Source organism: Lontra canadensis, unplaced genomic scaffold (genome assembly GCF_010015895.1).
Source record: "Lontra canadensis isolate GAN:19392208 unplaced genomic scaffold, GSC_riverotter_1.0 scaffold82, whole genome shotgun sequence".
NCBI lineage: Eukaryota > Metazoa > Chordata > Mammalia > Carnivora > Mustelidae > Lontra > Lontra canadensis.
The window spans coordinates 1,610,286-1,623,083 of record NW_022631076.1 but is presented as its reverse complement, the minus strand read 5'-3'; the positions used below and the strand labels follow the sequence as shown (position 1 = coordinate 1,623,083).

Sequence of the window (12,798 nt, the reverse complement as noted above, 5' to 3'; positions counted from 1 at the left end):
AAATCTGTGACTCACAATAAATTAAGCGCTTTTTCCCATGGACTGCTGCCAGTTAACAGATTACTGGTTAAGAAACCCCAAGCTAAGAGACTTACCTAAGCCACAGAGGGTATCAATGTGCAAACGAGATTTGGAACTGTTTTCCATCTATAACACCTGAGCTCAGAACAAGAGTGGCTTTGAATTGGATGTTACTCTGCTCTGCAAACCCATGTTTTGTAAACCATGATGAGCTTACACATGAAAGAGATGCACATGATTTGAAAATACCTAAATACACACGCACTTAATTCAAAACTGTGTTGTGCATGACGAATGGCGCATTAGCGGTCCTAGTCCGACACCCTCTATGCGAGAATGTGAAGTGCAAAGCTTTAGCCATGATCTGTCTCTCCTCCCCTCCAGACACAGCCCATCTGACACCAAGCTCTGAATGTCAGGTTCCGTTTGTTTGAATGTAAAAGTATAAAAGCATAACATATTTAAAACTTCTCCCTCCAAAAGGTTTCAACACTTTGCCTATGGCTCTATCCCCCCCCAAACCTCAGTTTCCTCAGTGTTCAGTCAACGTACCCAGAATCACACAATGAAAAATAACACACACAAAATAAGACTATCCATGTTCATAGCTGTATTGCTTTCACGGAACAGCCGGTCTAGAAGAAAAGTCAGGAAGTTAATAGCTCACGGCAACTTTCCTTCTTTCACCCTGCTAGGGTTGGAGTGTGCTATTTCTGTGAACTTATCTAAATGATTGCCTTTTAGAGTCTTATGCTGCCTCTGTACCAAGGAAGACTCAGGCACAGCTGTGGCTTCTGTTATGGAAGAAGACACCCAACAACAACGCCATGCCCACTGACGTCCACCAGCAAACAGCAGGCCCTTTCTTCCTTTAATAAATCGCAAATCATATTATTTCATTTCTAATTATGTTCACTGTGTTAACAGTGAAAAATAATGGGCAGAGTTTACTATATATACTCTTGACAGATTAGTTATTCTTTATCCTATACAGGACAGACATTTCATAGGGGTAATTATGTTAGGTTTGTAAATACACTTCCAGCATACATATAATTTGTGTTACATGACATATTCCAGAACTAAATTCCTACATGATTTGCAGACTGTACTGAGCTATGTGTCCTTTAACAAAAGCCCGTGGGATTTTCATTTGTCAAGCATACCTCAATAAAGCTGGGAAAAATTTTTTTAATAAAAAATTTTAAAAATTTGTAAAAACTTTCAAAAAAAATTTAAAACCTTGGAGGGGGGGTATGTTTGTGTGTGAGAGCTGTACTCTTCCTGCTATTGAAAGGAAGCCAAGACTCTAACATCCCACTCTTACATGCTGGCATGCCCCAGCAGCTTTCTCCTCAAGCAGCTTGCATCCACAAACACAAATTCTTAGTAGTACCACAAGTTAGAGTCCTACCTCTTCCCCGGTTGCACCTGTGGTTTTGGGCTTCTGGCACGTTGGGCTGTTTCTGCGGTAGCTGTTGCCGTGGCTCCCATGGACTGGCACCTCCATGGCTGGCAGGTCCTCGAGCCGCCATGCACCACTGTGACAAAGTTAAAGCAGCAGCATGAAATCTAGCGGGGAAGTAATTCCTTTGGAAGAGGTCCTCAGAGCAGCAGTCCTGGATTTAAAACTTAAAGAGATGCTGTAGCACAGGTTTTCCCAGCATTTCTCTGCACATAGGTCAAGGCACTTAAAATCCCTCTGACGAGGTGGGGTGGCGCCCCCTAGGGCAGCGTATCAGGACTTGCAGGGAGCTTTTTAAGAAACACACCTCCTCACTCAGCCTCGGCAGATTCTGAAACGATCGCTGCACATTTCTGGAAGTTAATGGCAGCAGCGTGCTGCTGATGTGAAAGTGAGAAGCTTGCAGGACAGGCTAAGAACCATTGATTTAACCATCAAGCCAGTTTTCCACTGTCAGTTGCAGACCTCATCAGCCTATAAACTTTCTCACTTAAAGCACCTGTGCTAGGGACCCCAGGGTGGCTCAGTCAGTTAAGTGTCTGTTTGGCTCAGGTTGTGGTCCACTGTCCTGGGATCAAGTCCTGTGTAGGGCTCCCCCTCCCCCTGCCTGCCGTTCCCCCTGCTTGTTTCTCTCTCTCCGTGTACGCACTCTCTCTCTCTCTGACAAATAAATAAATTTAAAATCTTAAAAAAAGAAAAAAAAAGCACCAGTGCTGAGAACCCTAGCATTGCCCTTGGGCCCTGACAAGGGTACTTTAGAGGGCCCATTCTGGCCCTCCTCCTGCTGCAGCCCCCCCGCAACAGGGTATGTGGTCTGCACAGCCAAGGATTCAGGGACCCCAGAGTCCATGGCCCACATTCCTGACCAGGCTCCCAGGACCCAGAACCCCAGGATTCCCTGTCCCCAGAGCCCCACACTCAGCGCCAGGGTCTGCACTGGCCTCCTTCCTAGATCTAGCCTCCTGAGTGCTGGTTGTACCATCCATGCAAGCAATTCTTGACCCGAGGGAAGCTATGTGCGGGGGCAAGATCAGAGCTCAAACACGCAGCCTGGAGTGTCCGCCCAGGCATATGCACAGGACCCTTCACCATGCAGGGCAGAGCCGGCAGTGGAAAGAGAAGCAGGGAAGCCTACAGGCCAGAGGTAGCTCTCTACAAGGCAGCAACATTTTCTGACATTTCTGACATTTCTTCCAGGGCACGATGAAGATCTAGCTGCCAGTAGTGGAGAACATATCTCACAGCTTGCTAGCTGGCTATCCCACATATGATATGTGGGTCTCCATCTGCACTCTTGTCCTGGCCCCACAACAGTTAGGTGTGGGCCTGGAGAAGCCACCAGAACTAAGGAGTCCATGGGCCCTATTTAGCTGTAGCAGGAAGAATCTTCATCCTTAAACGACCTACAGTGAAATTAAACTGAAGCTATACAGTAGGTCCTCAAGATGGCAATGTGGGACAGTGGTTACTGCCCCACCCTGTACACATGACCTCTCCCTTCTCTGCTCTCAAACCAGTTGGTCTGAAAACAGCTGAGATCAGTCTCCTTCTACCCTCCTCCTACTTATGAGTCAGAGGAGACCGGGTGAGGAACTCAGGCTATGTGTCAGCAGATCTGACTGCCCCCAGTTCTGCCACTTACTAGTAATGTACTGGGGCCAGGCTACACTCTTTCTGAGCCTTCGTTTCCCCAGTAAAATGTCGACACCTTGCTACCAGGATCCTTGTGATGATTACAGCCAAGGACACCCGTGACGCACTCCCCACAGCGCCTGCCATAGATGATCAGTGCTCGCATTAGCTCCATTTGTAAGAGCATAGGGAATACACCTGCTGATTTTTTTTCACCTATCCTGTCTATAAGATATAGGAGAATGGTATCTCCAGGCCCTTTAGATTTCCAACTATCCATATTGTGCACATTCCCAACAGAGCCAATTACGTGAGCTTGTGCTGAACAGTCCTTATTAACTCAAAGTGAAAGTGCAAGAGATTGACATAAAGAAGTTCAATTCTGCTCAAATGAAGTCTCAAACCAACTCACATCTCCTTATTTTAGACAAGTTTAATTCTGAACTGCATGAGATTTAACCAGGTTCTCAATCATGTCACAATGTCTGTGATTCCTTATATGAATGAGATTATACTGGGTTCCATGGGGTATCAGAATAGAATTGGGGCATTACATGATTTGACTGCTGGTAATAAGATTTCCCCTGTGAATCTTAAAAAGGGAGTGGCAGAAGGGAATGAGAGTGAGACTAGAATCGTTAACTAGTACATTAGTACTTCCTCGGACAGCTGGGAGCTTTTCAAGCTGCTGATCTGTTGAGCCATGCCCTACGCTTACAGAATCCTCCGTAGTTGAACAAATTCTCAGGGCACTGCTGCTAATAATGGGTCCTCTGTGCTCGGGACTTAGGGTTAATATACCCACCTCTCAAGAACTTCTCTATGACACTCCTCTCCCCTAATGATCTGAAGATTTCAGAGAAACAAAGAGTAGTCTCCGACCAATTAGTATACACGTAGCTAAAGTTGTTTAACTATTCAAACAAAGGATCAACTGAGACTCCTGAATATATACTCAGCTCACAGCTTAAGAGAAATCCAAAGGCAGAGACAGCATTGTGTGGCACAGAGTGTCCGTGTTCCAGAGCCAGAGAGATCTCGTGGAAACCCCTGATAGTACCAAACAGGCTGTGTGGCAGCACCTGGGCAACTCAAAGAACTATTCCAAGCCTCACTTTTCTCATCTGTAAAATGGTGATAAGGCTAACCCTGCAGGACTGTTGTGAAGATTAGGAAAAAAATTTTAAATCTACGTCCAGCCCTAACAACAGTACCAGACACACCACATGTGGTTAAATGAGAAGAATACTCAGTAACAGGGACTTGCCCACTTATGAACTAAGACCAGGTATTCTAACCCTACTTATGACATGAACTGCTCGTCCACCTGTGGAAGGCCTACAAAACCATGAAGGCTATAAAACTAAGAAAATGCAGAAGAGACTAGAAAGAAAGCAAAACTTCCTAACTCCTGGACAAACCCAAAAGGTGAAGCATTCAACAGTTTATCCGTAACTTAAGTTCATGGGTATCAACTGGTTCTCCAAAACCAAATTAATATTTTGGATGCTTAGGGTTGGGGAAGGGGAGGGTATAAAGGCACACAAGCACTTAAATATGTAACGGAGCCTTTTCCTACCACATAGGGGATGAGGTTTATTTCAAAAGGTACTTACAAAAATAGGTACCATTTTGAAAATTAGCAGAAATAATGTACTATATGGTGACTATTAATAAACACTTGGAGAGGGGAGGTTTTAAAAAAAGAATTATTTTCTGGTATGGCACCAAAATGTTCTAGTGTCCCTAATTTATTTATTTTTTTAAAGACTTTATTTATCTGAGAGAGAGAGAGATCACAAGTAGGCAGAGAGGCAGGCAGAGAGAGAGGGGGAAGCAGGCTCCCCGCTGAGCAGAGAGCCTGATGCGGGGCTCGATCCCAGGACCCTGAGATCATGACCTGAGCCAAAGGCAGAGGCTTTAACCCACTGAGCCACCCAAGCACCCTAAGTGTCCCTAATTTAACACTAATGCTCTTTTTTTATTATTCCAGAATTTTTTTTTCTAATCATGAAAGACATAGGTGCTTAATGTAGAAAATTTGGAAAGAAAAGGCAAAAAGAAAAAAACAATAATTCATTAACCTACCCACTTTCTAATTAAAAAAAAATATATAGTATACACAGTATGTGGCCCACCCCAGGGAGGTTCTTACTGATTCTGTAATATGCTAAAAACATAGTATAAGACTTTGCTTTTACACTTGTACCTTCAGAATTTGTTTTCAAAAATACTACTCAATTTTTTCCAACCCGATGTTAATTCCTTCATTTCAACAAGATGATTAAGGTATTATAACTACATCTTAAAATCAGAGTCCATAATTCAATTGACTTCAAATCCACTTTTGTTATGGTCTCTGAATCCTTCCACTTAGTTACTTATAATCTGAACAACAAATCATTTAAAGTTTCTCATGCTGTTCTATGACCTCAAATGTAGAACCTGTCAGATTTTCCACAGAAAGGGCGGAAGAAAGAAAACACTAATTCAATCCACCTTTCAGCTCCATTACTGGCACTGCGCGTCCTCTTCTTAAAAGTTAATGCCTTTTGCTCCCAGTACCCTTAGGGACCTGACCCTCAGTATAAACTGGGTCCTAACCATCTTTCTACAAAGGCACCTGTAATAAGTTGATGGAAATTCAAAGTGGATTCTCTCCATTCCTTCTCAGTGGGCACCAGACTGGGGAACTGGGGAACTGCTAAGAAAAAATAAGGCAGGTCCGTGCCCAGTCACCATTCAGCAGCAGTGGGCACGCTGCGACCACCATCACCAGGGAGGGAACTCCAGGACAGATGCCTGCGGTGATGACCACGATGCCTTAGTTATCATCCTCCCTGGCAGGTCCTTAACACACCCTCCCTCCCCTAACGTTCCCAACAACCCCCTGACGCCCATTTCTGATTTTACATGTAAGAACTAAGGCGCTGACAAACTCCCGCACTGCTCAAGGCCACCCAGCTGACCCGCGGTGCTCCCGGACCCCTCCCGGCAGCGCCCCGCTGTTGACCCACGTACTCTCGCCCTCCCAGACGGCCACCCCTTTCCGGTCCCACCTCCACAGCGCCCCTCGCCCCGTCGCGCGGAGCTTCCTGCGCCGCTCCCAGAAGCCCCCAGGCCCGGGGTCCCCGGCGCCGGCTGCCCCCGCCGTCTCAGGGACGCCCGCGGCGGAGGCGGCCGCGACAGCCTCACTTACGCCGGTCGCGGAGCAGGGCGCCCGCAGCTCGCACGGCCGCAGCCATGTTTGTGCCTCCTGAAAGCATTCCCGGGGCAGCCTCGCCCGGAACCCGGGTTCCTCCCGCGGTGGCGCGATCGGGTGCCGGGCCCCCAGGCGCCGAGCTGCGGCCACCGCCACCCCAGGCCTTATCTCGCGTCGTCGCCCCCCTGAGCCCTCACGGCGCGCCTGCTCATTCGCTGCAGGCCGCACCGGGCAGGGGCCTCAGGGGCGGGGCCAAGGAAGACACGCCCCTCGCGGGAGCCGGCCACACCGCGGGGCGGTCCCGGGGGTAAAACCGTCCCCGAGCAGCCTTAGTGGCGGTGCCCCACCACGCGGCCGTTCCCGGTGCCGGAGCCGGGCTCGGCCCCGGATCACCCTGAACGAATGCCCTGGTGGCCTCTGCCAATTCGGCCAAGTCAGGAACCACAGCCACAACTCAGCAAAGGACTTTCCAGACATTTCCGACACTCTTCCCGAGATGCCGAGGTTGCCTGTGCCTCAGTTCTCCAGTCGGCTTGCCTTGTTACCGCGCAGATGTGCCGACCCACTTTCGTTATGCGTGGTTTGCAGAGTAGGGAAAGGAATTGTTTTACGAGACACTCGTGAGTGACATATTACTCGATTTCTCTGTAGCGTCTCCATATCGCAGAGTTTGACAGGTGGGACCAGAAAGCAAACATTATACTGCTAACAGGAGGAAACAGGAACCTAGGAAAGGGAGGCTCAGTCCAGCAAACGCGTTTCTGGGAGGGATGCCGTGCTGGAGTTTGTGGGTATACTTGCACACCCTTGCAAGGTAGCTCTCGGGCCCCAATCCCGCACTCGCGACAGGCCCCTCCCTCATTTCTAGCCATTCCTGCATTCCCAGGCTTCCGCCTGCCCACCCTGCCCACTGTTCTGTGCATCTCAGAGTACAAGACCAACCTTGGAGCACAAAGGTCTCAGACGTTATTCATTCGTTGAACAAGTACTGACCACCTACTGCGTGCACTGGAAGACAGCAGTGAACAGACCAGACAAGTGACTTATGTGGGGGTTAAGGGAGAGACAAAATAATGAGAATACGTATTATTTGAAGTGATGATAAGCGTTAGAAAGAAGGAAGCAACGTGAGGGAGATGGGGGAAAGGGAATTTGACGTAGATGGGTCAAGGGACGCCTAGGTGGCTCAGTCAGTTGAGTGTCTGCCTTTAGCTCAGGTCATGATCCCAGAGTCCTGGATCAAGCCCTGTGTAGGGCTCACTACTCAGCAAGGAGCCTGTTTCTCCTTCTGTCTGCCACTGCCCCTGCTTGTGCTCTCTCTCTCTCTGACAAATAAATAAATAAAATCTTTTTTAAAAATGAAATAGATGGGTCCGAGAAGTTCTCACTGACATCTGGACAAAGGCCCGAAGGAAATAAGGGGGCAAGCTTCGTATAACATTCCAGGAAGATGGAATCCAGATTGAGTTAAAATCACCTATCTGAGGCTCCCGGGTGGCTCAGTGGGTTAAAGCCTCGGCCTTTGCCACAGGTTATGATCTCAGGGTCCTGGGATTGAGCCTCACATGGGGCTCTCTGCTCAGCAGGGGGCCCGCTTCCCCCACACCCCTGCCTGCCTCTCTGCCTACTTGTGATCTCTTTAAATAAATAAAATCTTTTAAATAAATAAATAAATAAATAAAATCTTTTTTAAAAATCACCTACCTGTAGCATAAAATTAATGTTCCTGATTGAGTTAGTTTATTATTAAAGTTGGCCCTCCCTCTGGTTATAAGCCAAATGTAAAATATCATATGAAATGGATTGTCCTTCATGTTACCTGTGTGATCTTCAGATCCAAGTAGGAGATGTTCCCTGAGAAATGAAGAATAAACTTGCTCCAAGTTCCAAACTGCTTTCCTATATATTTTGCTAACTCTACCCTCATAATTAAAATTACATTCATTTATTTTGCCCTTTAGACATGCTCTTTATAGTGTACTTCTCTACCTAAAGCTTAAACCCATTTCTTTTAAGGAAGCTGCACAAAAAAAGCTCTACATTTTGAACTTCTGTTCTAGACAAAGTGCAGACTTTGTCCAGAGAACAGGTCCAGAGAACTAGGAAAGACTGAGAGTTTTAGATGTTTGAAACGCATGGGCTCTTCTCAGCTACTCTGGAAGGCTCTGGATGAGTCACCTCTCCTTCCAAGGGCTGTGCCCTTTCTGCTAGGTAGAGATAACAGGGGTCTTCTGGCCCCTCCTAGGGAGATGCCGATGATTAGTGACAATGCACAAAGGTGCCAAATCTCATAATCAACAGCTGTGACAGGTATCTGACCACAGAGGAGAAAGGAACTAGCAACGCATGCTCTATTAAATATATCAACATAATAACATTTAAAAAAAAATGAATTGGCACCATTTCATGCATTTTATTTACATCTTTTATTTTCATTTGTACTAGCTTGAAAAGGACTCATTCAAAATCCCTCATGTATAAAACCTCCCTGATCCACATATTAAGACTCACAGGTCAAAATATTAAAATTAAAAATAAATAAATAAATAAAGACTCAAAGGTCATAGATGGAAACAGAACTTCATTATTTCTCCAGAACAGAGAGTATCATAAAAATTATTATTTCTAATCTATGGCTTATTTCTTAGAAACATCAAATATAATAGCTTTCCAACAAGTAAATTTTTATGTTTTTATGAAAGCAAATAAAATGCATTTTATACAGGTCCTTTTCAAAACTGATTAGAAAACACAGCCCTTAACCCAGAAATTGTGAATTCTAAATATGGATTGATTGATTTGAGAGAGAGAGAGACACAAGGAGGAGGAGGGAGCAGAGGGAGATGGAAAGAGAATCTCAAACAGACTCCATGCTGAGCATGGGGCATGACTCATGGCTGGATCTCATGTCCCTGATCGTGACCTGAGCCAAAAACCAAGAGGTAGATGCCTAACTGACTGCGTCACCCTGGTGACCCAGAAGTTGTGAATTCTAAATGTGGGTTTGCTAAGAAAACCAGAAAAGACCTTAAAAGGCTAAAGAAATTTATAAAAGTGCATGGCATTTGTGTGTGTGTGTGTGTGTGTGTGTGTGTGCATATGTACATAGAAATGCATTTTTTCCTGGCTTACATATTTGTAACAAAGGTATATACCACTTCCCTTAGCAAACAGAAGGCCAAAGACACAGTCTCTGCGCCAACTTGATAAGCCGCACCCCTATCACAGGGGAGAGGGTTTGTCTGAGCCCGGGTGACTTAATTAGTGAAGAAAGCACTCTCCTGTCACAGACAACACTCTGAGTTCAGCCTTTGGTCTTAAATGAAATGAACTTGTTGGTTTCAGCTCAATGCTTCAGGGAAGGGCAGGGGGATCACCTAATTCATTATTTGTCATGATTGGCACCTCTGTGGTACACACACCAAATTTAGATTACTCAATTCTGTCTCCTTAATCAGAAAAGCAACAGGGCAGGAAGGGGCGGTGTGTGGTACAAGAGAAACAGTGGCTGGGCGAGGCAGGCAAACGGTGAGCTATAACGATCACTCTGAGACATCAGATCAATGGTCCCCACATTGTTTTATAGCAAGGAGGTGACCCAGTTTGGGCCAATGTGGCATGCATTTTGAATTCCTCTCTTCACCACACAGAGCCTTAAGCCCACAAGTGATGATGGGTTTGTTAGTCCATCTGCACTCATTCCTGAGAGTCCATGATAAGCAGAGAGTACAGATGGACTAACAAACCCATCTGTACTCTCTCACCATGGCGCTGGGGAGGGGAAGGATTAAGAGTTAAGGTCAGGGGCAAGCTGGAAAGTTCTCAGGCCTTGGACCTTTGTCTGTAATGGACTGGTGATAGTCATGACAGTCGGTGTTCGGGGCTGTGCCCTGGGGAAAACAGTTGAGCAAACAGGTTCAGGCTACAGAGTGTGCGACAGTCGCGGCGGGGAGAACAGACAGGAGACAGTGCTGGCAGTGTTTTGTTTGCTTTCAAGCACAGACCTAGAAGGATGGGGGGGAAAGGGAAAGGGAATCATGGCAACGGGATTTTGGAAGCTGGAGGGCAGGTGGATACATGGTTAGTGATTTAGCAGACCCAAGAAAACCGACTCCTTCCCTGGCCATCATCCTAAGACAAGAACCTCGGAGGTTTACATGACAGAACCCCTAGGCGGTTCAGAGTTGGTAGTACCAGGCACCTCTGGAAGTGGGGATGACGAGAGATTCCAGAATGAGATGGACTGAAAGAGGGACAAAGAAGTCCGATGGCCCAGGTCCCCCTACAGCAGCAGCCGACTGACCCCACGCACCCAGCGGCTGGCTGGGGGTCATGTTGCTGGGGAGGCCACACCTGGCTCTGACCTGAAGATGCCAGGTGCAGCGCTGAGCAAGTGCACGTCTCCTCCCCACACACCCGAGCATCTGCATCCCTCCTGGGAATTCTCAGCAGGTAACTAAGCACCACCCGACAACCGAGGAGAGACTCTGACAGGAGAAAGAGAGACCCAGCCAAGTAGAAGAAAACCATATGGAAGAAACAGGGAAGACGCACGAAGAAAACCTGGATGAGAGAGACCATAAAGATGGAACGTTTTGAGGCCAGAATAAGAATTTTTAAAAAATTTTCTTCCCCCTTTACTTTGCTAAGAGATGAAAAACCCAATAGAAGAATTGGGGAAAAGTAACTCCCAGAAAATAGAAAGCAAAATAAATAAATAAATAAAAATAAAAGAACATTTCAAAGGCCTAATATTCGAAGGCGCTGGCTGGGTGGCACAGTCAGTTAAGCATCCGTCTCGTGGTTTCCACTCAGGTCATAATTTCAGGGTCAAGAGATCGAGCCCTGTGTTCGGCTCAGCATGGAGTCTACTTGGGATTCTCTCCCCCTCTGCTTCTGCCCCTCCCACTCGTGCTCGCTCACTCTCTCCAATAAATAAAATCGTTATAAATAAATAAATAAATGGCTTAATACCTGAATAGTAGCAGTTTTAGTGAGAAAGCAAAACAGAAAAAAAGACTTTCATGAATGAGGCAATTTTAGAAACTTTATCACAACTCAAGAGCTTGATTTCCTGGATGCGAGGGTCCTGTCAACCACCCCGTGGAATGGACGCAAATTCCCAAGAAATAGCGTCATGAAATTTCAGAAGAGTGGGGACAAGTTTCCGAAATAGGTCATATGTCAAGGACCAGGTATGAGAATGCTTAGGGATTCTCAGTAGCAATACGGGAACCCAGGAGTTTGAAAAACTGGGGGGAAAGTGCTTGCTAACCCACATTTTTCTATGGAGACTATGATTCAAGCGGGAAAATAGGTGAACAGATATTTAGATACTCAAGTGTCTCAGTGAATTTCCTTTCCCCGCACCCTCGCTCAGTGAGCTACTGGAGGATATGCACCTCCAAACCAAGGAAGTGAACCAAGGTGGGTAACATAGGACATAGGAAATGAGATGTCCGATATAGAAAGAGGGTGTCCAATAGAGAAAGGCAAGGGGATAGTGAAAGATAACCCCAGGATACCTGTGCCACGAACAGAGGGTGGTTCATTCAGACTAAAGCACACAGAGGCTCCGGAAGCTTCTGTGGAAAGATGTAACTATGGCTGCCTGGTGTTCCTCACTGATCAGCACATTAGTAATGAACCATGAGTCCGAAAGAAATTTCTCAGTGTGAGAAACCCAATCATTTAATTCACCAGCAATTGCCAAGGACTAGTATAGTATTTGGACATCATGGCATCCTTTTTTTTCCCTAGAAGGGCTGAATGAAACATACTGATTCTCAGTTTAAAGTAGTTCAAGATCTGGAGTTTAAAACTTTATTCTGCCACTTAACTACATGTGCAGCTTTGGGCACTTTTGGCGGGGCCGGGGAGCCGGGGAGGACTTAAGGGAGAATTTTAAGCAGGCTCCACACCAAGCCCAACGCAAGACTCGATCTCACAACCCTGAGATCATGACCTGAGCCGAAATCAAGAGCCGGACACTTAACCGACTGAGCCACCCAGGTGCCCCATTTGGGCAAGTTTTTAACCTTTTTCAGCCATTATCTCAGGGCTAACAGAAATTATCCAAAGTTATTATGAGGATTAAAGCCCAGGACTGGGCATGGCCTGACACAAGGCACTCCTGCATTAGTGGCAGCTCTCATAACTTGGAGCACTTCTCAATACACCTTGAAAGCTAAATGGAAACACACGGAACATTTTTGTACCCATCGGCTGATATCGAACAGGCTTCACTTGCCCAAAGTTTCCAGTTTCCCCACAGGGACTAATGAGAAATAATTAAATGAGGACCTACAGTGATAATGCAAAGCTTAAGGTTGAGTTTAGAAGTAGCGGGGAGGTACTTAGTGACGGTCAACCTAGTCCTGGAAAAGCCTTGCCTGGGGAGCTTCTAAAAACCATCATGGACCCATCCCTGAAATTTGGACTCCATTTGTCTGGGATAAGGCCCGGATACCAGTGTTTT

At 46.4% G+C, this 12,798-nt stretch overlaps 1 protein-coding gene across 5 annotated transcripts in view; it reads right to left on the bottom strand.

The window, feature by feature from the left end:
* Window positions 1-6,532, bottom strand: part of FECH (ferrochelatase) — a 32,481-nt gene extending 25,949 nt beyond the window's left edge. For 3 of the 5 annotated variants that reach the window (XR_004385575.1, XM_032882420.1, XM_032882421.1), the window contains exons 1-2: window positions 6,318-6,532; window positions 1,436-1,562 (exon numbers count right to left, since the gene is read on the bottom strand). Coding sequence is in view for 3 of the 5 variants with exons in the window: in XM_032882420.1 (XP_032738311.1) it covers window positions 1,436-1,562; window positions 6,318-6,384 (194 nt within the window). In the remaining 2 variants the exon portion in view is untranslated. Of the gene's footprint in view, window positions 1-1,435; window positions 1,566-6,138; window positions 6,261-6,317 lie in introns of those variants that run through there. The other 2 variants (XM_032882422.1, XM_032882423.1) reach the window with 2 other exon arrangements.
* Window positions 6,533-12,798: the final 6,266 nt, after the last annotated feature.